Below are 19507 nucleotides of genomic sequence, written 5' to 3' on the forward strand. Positions count from 1 at the left end.
ACTTTTCCGGTGGGCCTTATAGCCCGCCATACTCATTTGAAAGTGTCGATTGTTTGTATTTTTTTTGGGTGATTTGCTACAAGCTCATTTTTTTATGAGCATCAAGTCAATCAGTCATTCACGAAAATCAACCTGCCATACCGCAGCGACGGGCCCGCATAGCCGCCATACCGGCACAAAGATGTCATTTTTGTTAATAATTTTGGGCGATTTTCTACACCCTATAAATTTTTCCACCAGTTATTTTTATAGTCAGAAATAGAAATTTCGATACGCCATACCTGTGGCATGGGCCAATTATGTGTAATATTTTTTCAAAAATGTAAGAATTTTCGGAAAATTTGGGCGATTTGCTACAGTATGGCACCAATTTTTCGTGACAGTTTGAGGTGTAATTAAAGTAAATATCAAGTTTCAAACATGAATCCCGAGCCAATCTTGTTTTATCACGAGATGTTATGTCGCTTAATATTCTCCGCCCCACTCGAACATCTTCATCAATAAAATTGCATGTCCTGGCACAGTTAAAAAACACAAAACTCCTTCTTCACAGAAACACACCACGTTATCACAACCCACTCGTACTCAACCCTAACGCAACAACCTTAACAGCACTATAGGCTCACAAAATACTGTAATGTCTCCACCAAAAACCCAAGCAACCACACAAATACAACCTCAAGAACAAAGAAACACCATAAATACAAGTAAGGCAACATGTACCACAAAGACAGGTCCACTGAATAAAGTTACACGTCCTAGCACAGTTAAAAAACACAAAACTCCTTTTTCACATAAACACACCACGTTATCACAACCCACTCGTATACAACCCAAACGCAAAGCTAAAGAAACACTTACACAATAAACTTTATTTAATAAAAGTACAGGAATTATTATAATGATATTTTTGTTTTGTTTTCTTCTTTCCTAATAGCGCTGACTATTGTGGCCATTAATAGCTATGTTGGTAAGTATGAATTACATACTATTCCTAGATTTCCAATAACCCTACATAACTTCACCAGACACAGACACTAATCGTTACTTGATTTTAATCCGTGCGATTAGTTAACCAGGCTAGACCTGAGTTCTCACAAGAAACACCGACCATAATAATAATAATAACAAAACAGATACTTCAGTCCTACACAAAACAGTAACATATGCAGACAAATCTTACACACCACTTAACCTACACGAAACTAATATACTCCCACCTACATCCAAACTTACATACATCACAAATAACATACAGACATGGAACCAAAAGCCGTTACCTAATGGACGATTTCCGCAAGAGGTTAGTCAGGATTGTGTTGATTCTATAGCAACGCAGTAGGGAAAGAATGGGGGTGCGCAGATCCTCTTTGACCTTGGGTTCCGCGCATATGGGCTCTATATGGATGGGGATGCGCAGATCCTGATCAGAATCCTATGGGGACTCAATGAATCCTCTGACCTACTTTTAAAATGCGAGTGGGGTCTCAGAGAATCCTCGATGACCTAGTTACAACCCATTGGGGTCTCAAATGATCCTTCCTTAACGTATGGGGTCTCAAATGATCCTTCCTTAACGGATGGGGTCTCACATGATCCTTCCTTAACGGATGGGGTCTCAAATGAGCCGTTTAGCTCGGGTGGGATCAAGTGTTCCTAAAGTATATATTTGTTTGAAAATACATGTAATAGTAGTAATGCAAAATGAATCAGCTTGCCAAACTAATTCAAGGCGCTAAAGAGAAAGCGGAAAGTGCAGAAAAGAAAGTGCCAGAAAATAAGAAGAAGAAGAATGAAGAGCAAATCGTGCAATTAGTGGCTCAACATGTGTATCCTTTAAATAAATCGCAAACGAAGCATGTATGGATTGCCCTATCTGCAAATCACTTGTTTTCACCCATTGTGAAAATTAGTGGCGTTAAAAATCAATCTATTTTCTTTAATGAAAATGAATGGGCAGCATTTGTGGATCAACAGGGGGTACTTACCCATTATTTTTACTCAACGGACCCCATTTGGCAGCCAATCAAGGTAAATTCAAAGGTGATTGAGTTCATAACAATTCACGAAAGGAAGGTTATCAAAATTCGCGATGAGGGACCATCGGAGGTGTATTTAGGATGGGAAAGCGTAATGGAATTGTGGAATAAGTTGGATGTTATAAAGTATCGGCTAAAGTGTTTGTCGTCTGAAGAATTTGGACATTTCTATGGGAACTTAATCACCGGAGTTGCAGAAATAGGTGGCGATCTCAAAAACAACATCATGAGTGTTTTAGAACCCTTAATGGCGATCAACTGTAATAATGCAGCTATCATGCTAGAAGTATTGGTCTCGTTACCTGGCAAAGTGGAACTTGATGTGGAGGTGGCAAAAGTATTTAAGTAATACTCATTCGTGTAGCATGTTAGTTTAGTATTTTTTGTGTAATTGACAAAATGTGGATGTGTTACGCTGCCGAAAATTGGACGAAAGCAGTTGACGCACACACGGCCGTGGAACGTTTAGTACAAGAATTGTCAGCTTTAGTGGAGGACGCAGAACACGAAGCGGTGTACGGACTAGGTCGTTTTTGTACTGAAGAAGAGTGTAATGATCTTGTTAAAAAATATAGTCGCGGTATTAAGTTGTGTAATTTATTCCTGAACGGTAAATACTGTTTAACTTGTCTGAGACGCCAACTTTGCAAAGCTGGATTTGAAGGTGCCGCAGAGGATTTGAAGCATTGGGATAATTCAGATTCCAGTGACGAGGAAAATGAAGCAGAAAACGAAGGAGAAGAAGAAGAAGATAACGAAGAGCAAGAGGAATGTTAGTTGCTTGCTGGATAATTTTGTAGAGTTAGAAAGGGATGCCTATAACAGACATTTCATATTTAGAAAAGTGTATCGTTTAAGACTAGCTAAGGTATACAAAACTGCTCAACGTGTATGTTATAAGTTTATTAATGGAAACGGTTGTTATAAATGTTTTAAAACGCAAATGTGTGTATTGGGTCTGAAAGACTTTGTAAAATGAAACGTGTTAGCTTTGACGAAACAAAAAATACAGTTCACGTAATACGAGCTTGGTCCTTTGCTTACACAGAAGCAAGGAAAGGCCAATGGCAAACTGCTGCTTTAGATCGACATCGTTTTAAATGTAGAATTAAAAACACGGAATCTGTGTTAGAACCCATATTATGTAATCATATCAAAATGTCCCAACGGTACAATAAATAAAGTAAAAAAAATATATTTTGTTTATTTAAAAAAATTACTGCATTACATAGGTGTTATAAATGTAATAGACGTTAGATAAAGCACAATGACAAGGTGATCGTATATGATAATAGCAATTTGGTTCTAATGAAGGAAGAGCTGGTTCTTCTCCCACCTCGATAACGTCCCGCGATAGAGCTTTTCGGATGATATCCGCCTTTTCCTTTCCTTTGACGTATACGTGATCTGACGGCGATATTAAATGACGAAGTATGAGTGGAAATAGGTGAGACGGTGTATGGCCACTTTCCCATTTAATTCCATGATGGTTGTGAGTTACCCAATTAGCTTGACGTTGAAACTCGTTATCTAAGCTGTTCCAAGGAAATGGAGGCTTGAAGACAAAATGAGCCATCTGTTTTCCATTATAAATTGCAAGTTCTTTTGGCGAAAAACACTTTTTTGAAGTTTTAAAACTTTGTACATCAACTACGACCATCATTCTTGTTGTGGTATATCCGTTTCCTATGTTGGTGTTTTTATATTTGTCTTACGGCTTTCGTTAATGCGTTGTACGTAAACAGCCGATCGTGTAAAATCAAGCAATACGCTGTAGTATTATTCGCTACGTTCGCATTAGTTTCAAATTCAATTCGTAATACCACCGATTTCGAGTTTAAACCCTCCTTTTGGTTTGAACAATCAATTACGATTAAAGGAGCCGAATCTTTAAATTGCTTCGGTGTAAGTAATGGTCGATTCTCTGTGCCGTAGTAAGAAGATTGAAACTTTGCGTACATGTCGTATAAAGTTGCGTATCGATTATTCCCGAAATTAATATTTAAATTATCGTAAGGATAACGTTCCGTATTGAGAAAGACTCGAATATTTTTAATATCGCAGTGATCAAATTTGCTCATATCTTTACTAACTTGTCCATCCCGATCTGTTTGTAAACCTACGATAATATATCGGGGCGTTTCTAAACTAGTTGCTGTCTTTATCGCCCACGTATGTTTATCAGTTTGTGGAAGAGCTGGGTATAGGTGCGTTTCCCAACTTCTAAACGCTATCTGTGTCTCCGATTTCTTGTCAATGTATTTGGTCAAAGCTAATTCTTCGGCCAGCGCCGGAATAATGTGAGGGACTTTCCAATAGATTTTCTCGATGTCAACTTTGAGAGCTTCATCCGCAGCTGTAGATATTACGGCGTCATTATCTGTATTACCTCGGATTAGAACAAGTTCTTGTCGTATATTTAATATGACTTTTCTGTAGTCTTCCGCAAAGCCCAAGAGCATCTTTAATGGAATACAAACGTTAAAATGGCCCGTTGGACTGGTAACCGTACTATTAGCAGTAGGAAACCATCCGGAAATTTGACATCGCGTATTGTCGTTAGGGGTTAAAGAAACTAGAGCCTTCATTGTCGATGATAATCCGGCTTTAGTAAGGGAATCCACTACAATCCCGTTTATTTCATAACGAATTTCACTAAACAAGAATGCTACACCGTTATTTACAAATCTTGCGGTAAGTGACGCCGTCCCATCTTCTCGCAGTAATTTTCCCTCAATGTAGAGATGACTTTCCGAAGGAAGAGTGCACATATCTTCTTGTATTGGAATTCTAATTTCGTCATTATTTCCAAATCTCGTAGTGTACGGTTGATGAGTATGATATTGGTAGTTTATTATGCTGTTATCTACAAGCACTTTCTCATTTACGTCCAATATATTCATTGTAAAGTAGTAAAGCCGAGAGATTTTAGAAAAGCTTTGTTAACAGCTGCGAGTGGTTTGACTGTTGCACCCTTACTAATCTTCGACCGAACAACTTGAGCCTTTTTATTGTGATCGTGCTTGCACCCACATTGATTATATCGTTTAACCATGATTCGCCTTTTTAAGGTGTAACCCTATCGTAATCACTTCTCCGTTAAAATTGATAATGTCGCCGTCTTGATCAAGTATTTTAAGGGTTATACTGGTAACCGAAGAAACATTAATAGGTAAATAAATTACAGTAAGAGGTCGTTCGATTATTTTGTACCCCGCTGGCACACTTGGAAAGAACTGGTGAATTGTATGGGCTGGTACGCCATTTTTAAAGTTTCCAGTGGTAATACTGCACTCCACTAACAAAGAATTAACTTTTAAGATGTTGATGGTATGACTGGAGGTATGAGTTTCTTCTGCACTGAGAGTTTTTTTCTCGAACCCTAACAGTTCTCCTATCGAGTTTTCTATAGTAAAATCTATGGGCCGGTTCGCTTTAATAACCGACTGCATAGTGTTGTTGTTAGCTTGAAGTTCGACGTAATCTCCAGATGTCCTGTTTAATTGGGCATTTATGTAGTTATTTATGTCGGATATCTCGTAACATCCTGGCGGTATTGTGATCATCTGATTACCATATTTGAATTTATTATTGGTCGGTGTAAGGTTGTGTATACTATTATAGGTTTCAAAGTTTGTTAGCCCCATTACATAATCGTCATCATTGAGTAAAAGCGGCGGTCGAAAGAAGGCTTTTAAAATAGATGTCGTACCAGTAAATGTCAATGTATAAGACATTGTCGTTTGACAATAATAATGTAACTAAGTGCAAGAAAACGAGTTAATAGAAGATATTTGTAAAGATTTAAATTGTCCAGATTTCGATTATTCGCTTCTTGAAGAAATCTTCGGTGACATTGAATGCCTTAACCGTCAACTTATAGACGCCGAAAAACAACTTTCTCGATTTTTTAAGATTTTATCTATTAAACGGGAAAACAATTTTTGCGATCTCCAGTGGTGCCATTGCCAAGTGGAGCGCCTTATTGAAAGGAGGGCAAAGTTATTAGCGGATATCCAACAGTTATCCGTAGGGTAAGTAATTGAGTGGAGTTACTTTTTTTTTTGTCATTTACTGTTATCTAGGAGCTTCCAGTAAAAATATTGAAGAGTTCAGATTTTGGGGGATCATTAAGCCGGTGTGCCAACTGCTTATTTAAAAAAGGAGATCAAGCTCGTTTATAAGGTGAGAAAGTTGCGAAATTATTTCATTTGTGACTCAATTTTATAGGAATCAAAAATGTTTATGTGTGAAAAATGTAATAAATCATTCGCTACTAATAGCAATCTTCGACGCCATCTCAAAAAGTCATGTAGAGGTAAGGAATTTTTATTACTCTTGCAAAAAAAAAGTGTTTAAATCGTAGCTCAAGAACCATCTCCAAAGAAGCTCAAAGTTACACACGATACCCAGAGATTTTGCGATGTGTGTTCGGAGCACGTTTCAAGCCGAGATTATGTTGGACATTTGCGAAGTGTCAAACATAAAAATAATTCCCTTGCGTTTTCAACTGAAGGGGTTCAAGTAATTACGTCAGCCTTCAAATCTCGCATTGTGAGCTACAGAATATCAGCGAATACACAATACATTAATCTGAAGGAATTTGTCGAATCGTTGGCTGACGTAATAAAAAAATTAGTTCGTGAGCAAATTGATATCATGGGTAGCGTTAAGGTGAACTGCGAGCTGTTTGGTTATTTTATTTTGGAATCGAAGGATCGAGGAGAAGTTAAGTCTTTTAATACTCGTAACCAAGTATTGACGATAAGTTCCGACTTAAGTGAATGGTTTAAGGATATCATCGAAAAACTGGAAGTTGACGCAACGGAATTTGAACATCGCGAGTCAGGTATTAATATCCAATTGTTTATGCCATGTTTACATAATTATTTGTTCTAGGATGGGCTCTTCAGCACTGGTTATATATGGAAGTCAACATTAATAAATATAACCCGCTACGAGCTTCTTCATTCATACCGACCCCTGCATTTATCTCACGCAAAAGAGCCATTATTAATGTAAAGAACGAGGTTTTCGGATGTTTTGGATGGGCGCTAGTTGCAGCTATTTATACTCCAACTGGACATCCCTGCGAACCGGATTCGTATCCGGACTATTTAGAAAAGTTCAATTTTGAAGGAATAACGTTCCCGGTAAAATTAGATGCGATATCAAAATTTGAAGAAATGAATCCCTTGTCCATTAACGTTTACGGTTTAGAGGAGGACACACAGAAACAAGGTAAAATGACATATAAAGTAGTAGGTCCTTTACATTATACCAAACAAAAGAAAGCCGTGCATGTAAATCTTTTATACTTGTCTAATTTAGATGGCAACAGTCACTACTGCTACATTTCTAATATGTCGCGATTAATTTCCATGCAAGTGTCCAAGCACAAAGAAGCTATTTATCTATGTGACGGATGCTTGCAATATTTTACAAGTCAGGAAACCCTGTGGCGCCATTCTAGATTCGATTGTAATTATGTTTGTACATTTTTGCCTACAAAGGAACCTATCTTGACAAAGTGGGGCCAGCCGTCATTTGATAATCGACTTAAATTTAATAATTACCAAAATAAAATCAAACACCCGTTTGTTGTCTATGCGGATTTCGAATCGTTGCTTAAGCCCATAGAAGGACCTCAACCGAATCCTCTTCTTCAATTTACTACCAAAACATTTGAGCACGAACCATATTCGTTCGCGTATTATATTAAATGTTCTTTTGATGATAAATTTTCAAAGTTTCAAATTTATCGAGGTGCCAATGCCCCAGTGCAGTTTATAAATATGCTACAGAATGATATTCTAACCATATACAATCAACATTTTAAGCAAAGTAAACCTTTACAAATTTTAACAGAAGAGGAACGGAGACAAATTAATCTTGCCACAAGTTGTGGGATTTGTGAGAAACCTTTTGTTGAGGGAGATGTAAAAGTGATCGACCACGACCATCAGACTTCTTTCGTCAGGGCCGGATTATGTCATTCTATATGTAATTTACAGCTTCAAAATCCAAATTTTATCCCTGTATTTTTCCACAATTTGACCGGGTACGACAGCCATCTTTTCGTTAAATCCCTGGCTTTAGAGAATGAAAATATAGACGTTATTGCCGGAAATAAGGAAAAATACATTTCTTTTTCGAAGCATATTGTAGTAGATCAAATCGTGGAGAACGGAGTTCCAAAAAACCTAATATGGAGAATACGTTTCGTCGATAGTTTTCGTTTTCTGGCCAGTTCATTAAATGTTCTTGCTAAAAATTTGAGTGATAGCGAGTGCACTGAAATTACAAAATTTTTTGGATCTGGACGTGAATTTGAATTAATTCGACAAAAAGGTGTTTTTCCGTATTCGTTTGTAGACTCATACGATAAGCTTAATCTAACTACGATCCCCAATAAAAGCGATTTCTTTGATATGTTGCACGAGCAGGACATTACCGATGAAGAATACAGACGTGCTCAGGAAGTTTGGAATTTATTTAATTGCCAGACGTTGGGCGAATACTCGGACATTTATTTAAAATCTGACGTGCTTTTATTGGCCGATATATTTGAAAACTACAGAGGCGTGTGTTTACGCGAGTACGAAATTGACGCTGCCCAATATCTGACCGGTCCTAGCCTTAGCTGGGACGCTATGTTAAAAAAGACGGATGTGGAATTAGAATTACTGACAGATATTGACATGCTTCATTTTTTTAAACGTGGTATTCGAGGCGGCGTCAGTACGTGCACCAAACGCAAAGCAATCGCTAACAATAAATTTCTTCCCAATTACGATCCTTCCAAACCAAGCTCATTTATTATTTATCTGGATGCATGCAATCTTTATGGCCATTCCCAAACACAATTTCTCCCACAAAGTGACTTTGCTTGGCTCACACCCGAAGAAATTCAAAATTTTAATGTTTTCGAAATATCAGATGAGTCACCGATCGGGTATGTCTTAGAAGTTGATCTACTGTACCCTGAGGCCCTCCACAATTTGCAAAATGACATGCCCTATTGCCCCGAATCTATAACCCCGCCAAATTCAAGGTCAAAGTATAAGAAACTAATTCCAAATTTAAATCATAAGGAAAAATACGTTTTACATTATAGAATGCTAAGACAATGCCTGCAACACGGATTAATTTTAAAAAATATTCATCGCGGGGTTAAATTTACCCAATCGCCTTGGTTAAAATCCTATATTGATCTAAATACGGAACTGCGTAATCGTGAAACTAGCGAATCGGGCCGTGACACTATAAAAACTATGAATAACAGCATTTATGGTAAAACTATGGAAAACGTTGACAAACGAGTTAACGTTGCACTTGTAAGTCACTGGGAGAGGATCGGTAAGAAGCCTGGAGCTGAGGGGCACATATCTAAACCAAATTTTAAAAATTTATCGGTGTTCTCTGAAAATCTCGTGGCAATTGAAATGTCCAAGGTATCCGTAAAGTACAACAAACCGGTGTATGTTGGTTTTTCAATTTTAGATTTATCCAAAACAGTTATGTACGAGTTCTTTTACGATTTTCTAAAACCATTATATCAAGATAAAGTATCTTTGTTGTATACAGACACCGATTCCCTTATATTGGAGATTTTTACTAATAATTTCTATGATGACATGAAATTATATTTGGATAGATATGACACATCTAAATTTCCCCTTGATAATGTACACGGTATTCCACGCAACATTTCAGTTGTGGGGAAGATGAAAGATGAATATTGCGGTGTCCCCATCGCTAGTTTTTACGGTGCAGGTGCAAAGTCATACTGTGTCAATGTAGGTGATCGTGTAGATAAGAAAGCTAAAGGGGTAAAAAAGTATGTAATAAAGAACGGCTTAAAAGAGGAAGATTATAAGAAAGTAGTCGAAGAAGGTGGCGTGATTATGAAGCAGATGAGCGGTTTTCGATCTCACTTGCACACCATGTACACAGAAATGACAAACAAAATAGCCTTATCATCAACGGACGACAAAAGATTCATTATCCCTGGCACCTGCAGAACATTGGCATGGAGACATCGCGATATTAACGCAATTCAAAGTTTGGAAGATTTTCTTAATTCTTTGTAATCATCAATAACAAGCTAAGTTATTTAAAATGTTTATTTAAAATGTTTACAATACCATGTGCCATAATTACAATAAAAAAAATAAATCGCATTGTTTTATTAAATAAGATGAGCGCCCGGACTACAACCACAAACGCAGTAGGTCTTCTCTGTTTCATTAATCTTCAAGCAGGCCATACGATTTAATAATCTTGCATATCTGCAACGTGACGACCAACGAAGGTGCTCAGCTAAGGGTACATCGGAGGCCTCCCACTTATTAATGCGCACTTTACAATAAAAGCATTCCACCGTATCGCCGCTATGCGTGTAGAAAAATCCAGCATTAGCAAGTTCAACTGCCGATGGAACTCCTACCCATGAATGAAATGATAGGAGTCGATCTTCAAAGTTGGTATAATCAGCTGCGCCGTCTTCTAAACACATCTTACTTGAAGTACAGCTTTGAAATGCCAAAATTTATAGAATATCTTTATTTAATACCCAAGAATTGTGAGAACTGTCAAATCCTAACCACTTCACTAAGGATTTCTGGCCCTTTCTTCGAATTACTCGCTCAACCAAATGGATGTCGGGGAACTGCGCTTTTTGTAATTCTTGTTCGTAAAATCTTCCTTTTATTTCTTGATTTGTACTATCTTTTAGTATATATGTCGTAGGATTTGAACGTTTCACTTTAGCAACTGTGAATGTCTCGTAAGTCCAATTTGGCGTGTAACCTTTTGCGAAAACGGTTCTGTATTTACTAATTCTCACAGAATCGTCCACTTTAAATTTAGGTGGTTTGGGGTTAATCACATTTATATGACTGTAAACTCTCTTCAAAATACTTGAGGCGTTCTTCTCGTTAACATCGATAGGTTTATATCCCGTAGTTCGATGTTTAGTTGAATTGTATTTGTCAACTATTTGAGGTAAAAGTGATAGCCATTTGTAGGAACCCTGTAAGCTGAATTTCTTGAACATAATTGACTTAAGCGTTCTGTTAACGCGCTCAACAATAGAGCTTTTTAGGGTAGAATAGCTACTATAATGATTGACATTGAATTTCTTCATTACATCTCCAAAATCCTTGTTATAAAATTCCTTTCCCATATCTGTTTGTAAATGTTTCGGGGTCGTTTTAAGTCCCGATAAAAGTTTATTCATAACATCTGCCACCAGTTTTCCATTTTTTCGTTTTATAGGGTACGCCCAAACAAATTTAGAAAATGTGTTTATAACCACCAAAATGTAACGGAAACCTTTGTTCATTGGCGCATAAGGTATCATTTCCACCAAATCGGCTTGGAATAGGTCATTTAGTCCTTTAATAATTACGTGCCGCCTAGGAAAGTTCCTTCTTGCAGGTTTATGTAATTCTTCCACTAGCTGTACTTTACTCATTTCCTGAGACGTGATTGTAATAGTAGTTCCAAGCAAAATAACTGCCCTGCATTATACTTCGGACATTTGGCTTTGATTATGTCACCTTTACGTAGTGTTATCCCTATTAACTTCAACGGAGTATTGTACAAACGTTCGTTTATAATAATAGTAGTTCCATGGCGCGGTGACCAGGAACTCTTAATTACAACACATTCCGTTAGAGGAAATGCAAACGCTTGTGGTGTTCTACTCGAGGTGTGCCAACGTATGAACGGCGTATTCTCGGCGTGCGTTCCCAACAGATACAAGTATGACTCATACGTATAAGAAGACACCTCTTCAGCTTTTGATTGATTTAGAATGTGTTTACCGAACTTGTCAATACTCATCTTTGCTTCAAACTGATCGATTAAAGATACAATCTCACTATTTATTTATTAAGAACACATTACCAACTAAATTACTTTATTATTTCAGCATTCCGCAATTCATCTATGATGTATATGATTTCATTGTGATTGTTCGTGTTCCCTGCGGATTGAGATCCCAATAAAAAAACCCGCAGCCAGTTAACTAATTTGTTGGGGTTGCTCCAGGGCATAAATTCTATTCGCTTGTTGTTTAATTGTAACATTTGAATACCTTTCCCTTTCCTTATGCTAACAGAGGAAGTTCTGGGAACTGATACACGGGTACTAAAAAGTGGTTTAATGATGCTGCTGTACTTTTTTCCGGTGCCTTGAATTTGTTCATTTGGATTGTAATGACGTCGTATTGCATTAGTGCGGAGCAATATGTCACGATAGTTATTCTCATCTGCGGTTTTGTACCCAAGAGGTTGCCTCTTAAACAGTAGCTCGTATAGACCAGGAGTTCCGTTATATGCTACTGTGTCTCCTGTAGGAAGTTTGAGAACCAAATCTTGTTTGTCAAAGTCCAACTCGGAATCTCCAACGTAGAATTTATTGGCTTCCGGGATGTATCGTACACCATATCGATGATCAAATTCATTCTCTGTAGATCTGAACATCTGCTCCACATAAATCTTCGCCAATCCATCGTATTGATCTAAGAATTCCGTAAAAGATGGATGGTCGCCAGCCCGCGAGAGCTCAGCTCTTAATTCATCTAGAGTTGGCGTTTCATCATCGCGAGTGGTGTCGGCAATCACGCTCGTGTCTAAAAAGCTCGGTTGTTCCTCGTGTTCCGAAAAAAGGGTTTTAGGGATTCGTTGAGCAGTAGACGCTTTTAGAGGGGTCCGAAGTAAGGTCTCTGTAGATGAGGTCACGTCGGCACTATCATGTTTAATATTTTCACGTTTAAAATTCTGAGGTGTAGCTTTAGTAAGCAGTTGCTTCAGCGGTTGAGTAATGGGTTTAAGATGTTGCTCGGATTTACGTTCTGCCAGCGCAAAATCACGCTTTAAGGAGATGTATTTATGTTTAACAGATTTTCTGGCATCAAGGAGGTCTTCTATTAAACGCTGTTTCATATTGACTGCATTTTTTCCATATGAAACATCGATATTTATATTAAAATGTAACAATCAAAACCTTTCCTATATCGACCCGAGTTCATGTCACTTTCTTTATCGATAACTAAGAATCCATATTTATCATTCCAGCACCTCACGCACATTTCCTTAAAGCGATCAAATGGCATATCGACATTCACGTGATCTTCGTGCACGTGTTTTAAATTAGTTTGATCCTGTTGAAACAACACAATTAGATTAGCATTGTCTCGAATAACTGCTTGGGGATGGCCGAATACGTTTGACATAAATAAAAACAATCGTTATTTTTATGTCTACCAAAACAGAAATGTTCTCTAATCTCGTTTTGCTTATGGCAAGCAACGTCATCGAAAATCATTACCGAGTTGCTACGTGCGAGGTTAGGTGGGACGATGTCTGCACTGTCAGTATATTCAAAATACCCAATTTCCTTAATTGGGGACAACAACTGACGCAGATATTGGTATTTCGGTTGCGGCAGCGATTTACAATACACGTATACATTTTCAAAGCGTAAACCGTTGGATTGTTCTAATAATGCAATCATAACATTCGTTTTACCACAACCTGATCTACCTACAATGATGCCACGTTTGCAACCACCCTGTAACAGGCTACTGTGTTTTGAAACTCGTTTATCTCTCGAACACGCGTCGTAATTTTTTATAGGTAGTGCCGTTTCTTGCGGTTTGAAGCGTATGGAGGCCATTGCTCTACTGGAAGTGTATAAAACACTGAAACCTACTATATAAGTCCGTATATGCTTAGGAGCTCAGTAGTTGCCTGTCAACCAGCGAGCATGAACTTTCACTCTAACGTTAAGAAAAGAAGAATAACGTCTAAAACGGGGAAAGGTCTTATTAACAATTTAATAAATAACCTGCCAGTTGAATTGCATCTGCCCGGATACCAATTTTGCGGTCCTGGCACTCGTCTAAGCAAGCGATTGGCTCGCGGTGATCGAGGTATAAATCCGTTAGACGAAGCGTGCAGAGATCACGATATAGCATATTCAAGGTCTAGCAATATCAGTGACCGCCACGAGGCCGATAAAAATTTACAAAAAGCTGCGTGGGAGAGGTTTCGTTCGAGAAACGCCACTTTTGGCGAAAAAGCAGCCGCCCTTACCGTTGCAGGCATTATGAAAGGTAAAAGAACGTTGGGCATGGGTACGCGACGACGTACCATCAAAAAAAGAAGAAGAAACACAGCAACAATTTCGTTTAACAAAGGCGTTCAACTAGCTAGAAAGTATACTGGTGGTAACGTTCACTACGATCTGAATACAACTGTTCGACGAGCTGTTAACGCGTTAAAGAAGAAAAAGGTCAAACCGCCAAAACGGCGCATTTTACCCATACCTAAGACTGGCGGATTCATACCGTTAATTCCATTGTTTGCTGCACTGGGAGCCGCTGGTTCGTTAGGAGGAGGAGCGGCGGCTATTGCTAGAGCAGTAAATGGCGCGAGGAATGCTGCCAAACAATTGGAGGAGAGCAAACGTCATAATGAAGTGATGGAGGCCGCCGCGATAGGAAAAGGTTTATACTTAAAACCGTACAAGACAGGGTTAGGCCTTTATTTAAACCCCTATCAAAAAAACTTCCAGTGAAGCTACCACGCCGTCCGTTAACAGACTTGGATTTGTCGAAATATGTCAACAATTTAGGCATACAACATTTTAGAGGTATTTTTATGCGGAATACCTTACCGAAGAAAATAAATCGGAACGAATGCGGTATCGTAAACCTAGACGATGAAAATAACGACGGTACACATTGGACAGCGTATGTTAAGCTTGGCACACGTATTTCCTATTTTGATAGCATAGGACGGGTAAAACCACCCCACGAGCTAGTGCGCTATTTTCGAAGCGATGGTAGCAGGAACATTATTAAATACAATTACGATCACATACAACTTCCTAATTCTTTTAATTGTGGACATTTAGTGCTACGATTTTTATACAATAACGCACACTGATTGCGTTAGTTACATTATTATTGTCAAACGACAATGTCTTATACATTGACATTTACTGGTACGACATCTATTTTAAAAGCCTTCTTTCGACCGCCGCTTTTACTCAATGATGAGGATTATGTAATGGGGCTAACAAACTTTGAAACCTATAATAGTATACACAACGTTACACCAACAAATAATAAATTCAAATATGGTAATCAGATGATCACAATACCGCCAGGATGTTACGAGATATCCGACATAAATAACTACATAAATGCCCAATTAAACAGGACATCTGGAGATTACGTCGAACTTCAAGCTAACAACAACACTATGCAGTCGGTTATTAAAGCGAACCGGCCCATAGATTTTACTATAGAAAACTCGATAGGAGAACTGTTAGGGTTCGAGAAAAAAACTCTCAGTGCAGAAGAAACTCATACCTCCAGTCATACCATCAACATCTTAAAAGTTAATTCTTTGTTAGTGGAGTGCAGTATTACCACTGGAAACTTTAAAAATGGCGTACCAGCCCATACAATTCACCAGTTCTTTCCAAGTGTGCCAGCGGGGTACAAAATAATCGAACGACCTCTTACTGTAATTTATTTACCTATTAATGTTTCTTCGGTTACCAGTATAACCCTTAAAATACTTGATCAAGACGGCGACATTGTCAATTTTAACGGAGAAGTGATTACGATAGGGTTACACCTTAAAAAGGCGAATCATGGTTAAACGATATAATCAATGTGGGTGCAAGCACGATCACAATAAAAAGGCTCAAGTTGTTCGGTCGAAGATTAGTAAGGGTGCAACAGTCAAACCACTCACAGCCGTTAACAAAGCTTTTCTAAAATCTCTCGGCTTTACTACTTTACAATGAATATATTGGACGTAAATGAGAAAGTGCTTGTAGATAACAGCATAATAAACTATCAATATCATACTCATCAACCGTACACTACGAGATTTGGAAATAATGACGAAATTAGAATTCCAATACAAGAAGATATGTGCACTCTTCCTTCGGAAAGTCATCTCTACATTGAGGGAAAATTACTGCGAGAAGATGGGACGGCGTCACTTACCGCAAGATTTGTAAATAACGGTGTAGCATTCTTGTTTAGTGAAATTCGTTACGAAATAAACGGAATTGTAGTGGATTCCCTTACTAAAGCCGGATTATCATCGACAATGAAGGCTCTAGTTTCTTTAACCCCTAACGACAATACGCGATGTCAAATTTCCGGATGGTTTCCTACTGCTAATAGTACGGTTACTAGTCCAACGGGCCATTTTAACGTTTGTATTCCATTAAAGATGCTCTTGGGTTTTGCGGAAGACTACAGAAAAGTCATATTAAATATACGACAAGAACTTGTTCTAATCCGAGGTAATACAGATAATGACGCCGTAATATCTACAGCTGCGGATGAAGCTCTCAAAGTTGACATCGAGAAAATCTATTGGAAAGTCCCTCACATTATTCCGGCGCTGGCCGAAGAATTAGCTTTGACCAAATACATTGACAAGAAATCGGAGACACAGATAGCGTTTAGAAGTTGGGAAACGCACCTATACCCAGCTCTTCCACAAACTGATAAACATACGTGGGCGATAAAGACAGCAACTAGTTTAGAAACGCCCCGATATATTATCGTAGGTTTACAAACAGATCGGGATGGACAAGTTAGTAAAGATATGAGCAAATTTGATCACTGCGATATTAAAAATATTCGAGTCTTTCTCAATACGGAACGTTATCCTTACGATAATTTAAATATTAATTTCGGGAATAATCGATACGCAACTTTATACGACATGTACGCAAAGTTTCAATCTTCTTACTACGGCACAGAGAATCGACCATTACTTACACCGAAGCAATTTAAAGATTCGGCTCCTTTAATCGTAATTGATTGTTCAAACCAAAAGGAGGGTTTAAACTCGAAATCGGTGGTATTACGAATTGAATTTGAAACTAATGCGAACGTAGCGAATAATACTACAGCGTATTGCTTGATTTTACACGATCGGCTGTTTACGTACAACGCATTAACGAAAGCCGTAAGACAAATATAAAAACACCAACATAGGAAACGGATATACCACAACAAGAATGATGGTCGTAGTTGATGTACAAAGTTTTAAAACTTCAAAAAAGTGTTTTTCGCCAAAAGAACTTGCAATTTATAATGGAAAACAGATGGCTCATTTTGTCTTCAAGCCTCCATTTCCTTGGAGCAGCTTAGATAGCGAGTTCCAACGTCAAGCTAATTGGGTAACTCACAACCACCATGGAATTAAATGGGAGAGTGGCCATACACCGTCTCACCTATTTCCACTCATACTTCGTCATTTAATATCACCGTCAGATCACGTATACGTCAAAGGAAAGGAAAAGGCGGATATCATCCGAAAAGCTCTATCGCGGGACGTTATCGAGGTGGAAGAAGAACCAGCTCTTCCTTCATTAGAAGCAAATTGCTATTATCATATACGATCACCTTGTCATTGTGCTTTATCTAACGTCTATTACATTTATAACACCTATGTAATGCAGTAATTTTTTTAAATAAACAAAATATATTTTTTTTACTTTATTTATTGTACCGTTGGGACATTTTGATATGATTACATAATATGGGTTCTAACACAGATTCCGTGTTTTTAATTCTACATTTAAAACGATGTCGATCTAAAGCAGCAGTTTGCCATTGGCCTTTCCTTGCTTCTGTGTAAGCAAAGGACCAAGCTCGTATTACGTGAACTGTATTTTTTGTTTCGTCAAAGCTAACACGTTTCATTTTACAAAGTCTTTCAGACCCAATACACACATTTGCGTTTTAAAACATTTATAACAACCGTTTCCATTAATAAACTTATAACATACACGTTGAGCAGTTTTGTATACCTTAGCTAGTCTTAAACGATACACTTTTCTAAATATGAAATGTCTGTTATAGGCATCCCTTTCTAACTCTACAAAATTATCCAGCAAGCAACTAACATTCCTCTTGCTCTTCGTTATCTTCTTCTTCTCCTTCGTTTTCTGCTTCATTTTCCTCGTCACTGGAATCTGAATTATCCCAATGCTTCAAATCCTCTGCGGCACCTTCAAATCCAGCTTTGCAAAGTTGGCGTCTCAGACAAGTTAAACAGTATTTACCGTTCAGGAATAAATTACACAATTTAATACCGCGACTATATTTTTTAACAAGATCATTACACTCTTCTTCAGTACAAAAACGACCTAGTCCGTACACCGCTTCGTGTTCTGCGTCCTCCACTAAAGCTGACAGTTCTTGTACTAAACGTTCCACGGCCGTGTGTGCGTCAACTGCTTTCGTCCAATTTTCGGCAGCGTAACACATCCACATTTTGTCAATTACACAAAAAATACTAAACTAAAATGCTACACGAATGAGTATTACTTAAATACTTTTGCCACCTCCACATCAAGTTCCACTTTGCCAGGTAACGAGACCAATACTTCTAGCATGATAGCTGCATTATTACAGTTGATCGTCATTAAGGGTTCTAAAACACTCATGATGTTGTTTTTGAGATCGCCACCTATTTCTGCAACTCCGGTGATTAAGTTCCCATAGAAATGTCCAAATTCTTCAGACGACAAACACTTTAGCCGATACTTTATAACATCCAACTTATTCCACAATTCCATTACGCTTTCCCATCCTAAATACACCTCCGATGGTCCCTCATCGCGAATTTTGATAACCTTCCTTTCGTGAATTGTTATGAACTCAATCACCTTTGAATTTACCTTGATTGGCTGCCAAATGGGGTCCGTTGAGTAAAAATAATGGGTAAGTACCCCCTGTTGATCCACAAATGCTGCCCATTCATTTTCATTAAAGAAAATAGATTGATTTTTAACGCCACTAATTTTCACAATGGGTGAAAACAAGTGATTTGCAGATAGGGCAATCCATACATGCTTCGTTTGCGATTTATTTAAAGGATACACATGTTGAGCCACTAATTGCACGATTTGCTCTTCATTCTTCTTCTTCTTATTTTCTGGCACTTTCTTTTCTGCACTTTCCGCTTTCTCTTTAGCGCCTTGAATTAGTTTGGCAAGCTGATTCATTTTGCATTACTACTATTACATGTATTTTCAAACAAATATATACTTTAGGAACACTTGATCCCACCCGAGCTAAACGGCTCATTTGAGACCCCATCCGTTAAGGAAGGATCATGTGAGACCCCATCCGTTAAGGAAGGATCATTTGAGACCCCATACGTTAAGGAAGGATCATTTGAGACCCCAATGGGTTGTAACTAGGTCATCGAGGATTCTCTGAGACCCCACTCGCATTTTAAAAGTAGGTCAGAGGATTCTCTGAGACCCCACTCGCATTTTAAAAGTAGGTCAGAGGATTCATTGAGTCCCCATAGGATTCTGATCAGGATCTGCGCATCCCCATCCATATAGAGCCCATATGCGCGGAACCCAAGGTCAAAGAGGATCTGCGCACCCCCATTCTTTCCCTA

General features: G+C 38.2%; 2 protein-coding genes across 2 annotated transcripts; one reads left to right on the plus strand and one right to left on the minus strand.

Annotated features, from left to right (window-relative positions):
* Positions 1–3739: 3739 nt before the first annotated feature.
* LOC116176196 lies at positions 3740–4942 on the minus strand. Its single transcript, XM_031494675.1, has one exon. The coding sequence runs from the start codon at positions 4940–4942 to the stop codon at positions 3740–3742; it is 1203 nt and encodes a 400-aa protein (XP_031350535.1).
* A 10923-nt stretch (positions 4943–15865) lies between these two features.
* Positions 15866–17068, plus strand: LOC116176197. Its single transcript, XM_031494677.1, has one exon. The coding sequence runs from the start codon at positions 15866–15868 to the stop codon at positions 17066–17068; it is 1203 nt and encodes a 400-aa protein (XP_031350537.1).
* Positions 17069–19507: the final 2439 nt, after the last annotated feature.

The sequence above is a fragment of the Photinus pyralis genome, unplaced genomic scaffold (assembly GCF_008802855.1).
Source record: "Photinus pyralis isolate 1611_PpyrPB1 unplaced genomic scaffold, Ppyr1.3 Ppyr1.4_LG7, whole genome shotgun sequence".
In the NCBI taxonomy this organism is placed as follows: Eukaryota; Metazoa; Arthropoda; class Insecta; order Coleoptera; family Lampyridae; genus Photinus; species Photinus pyralis.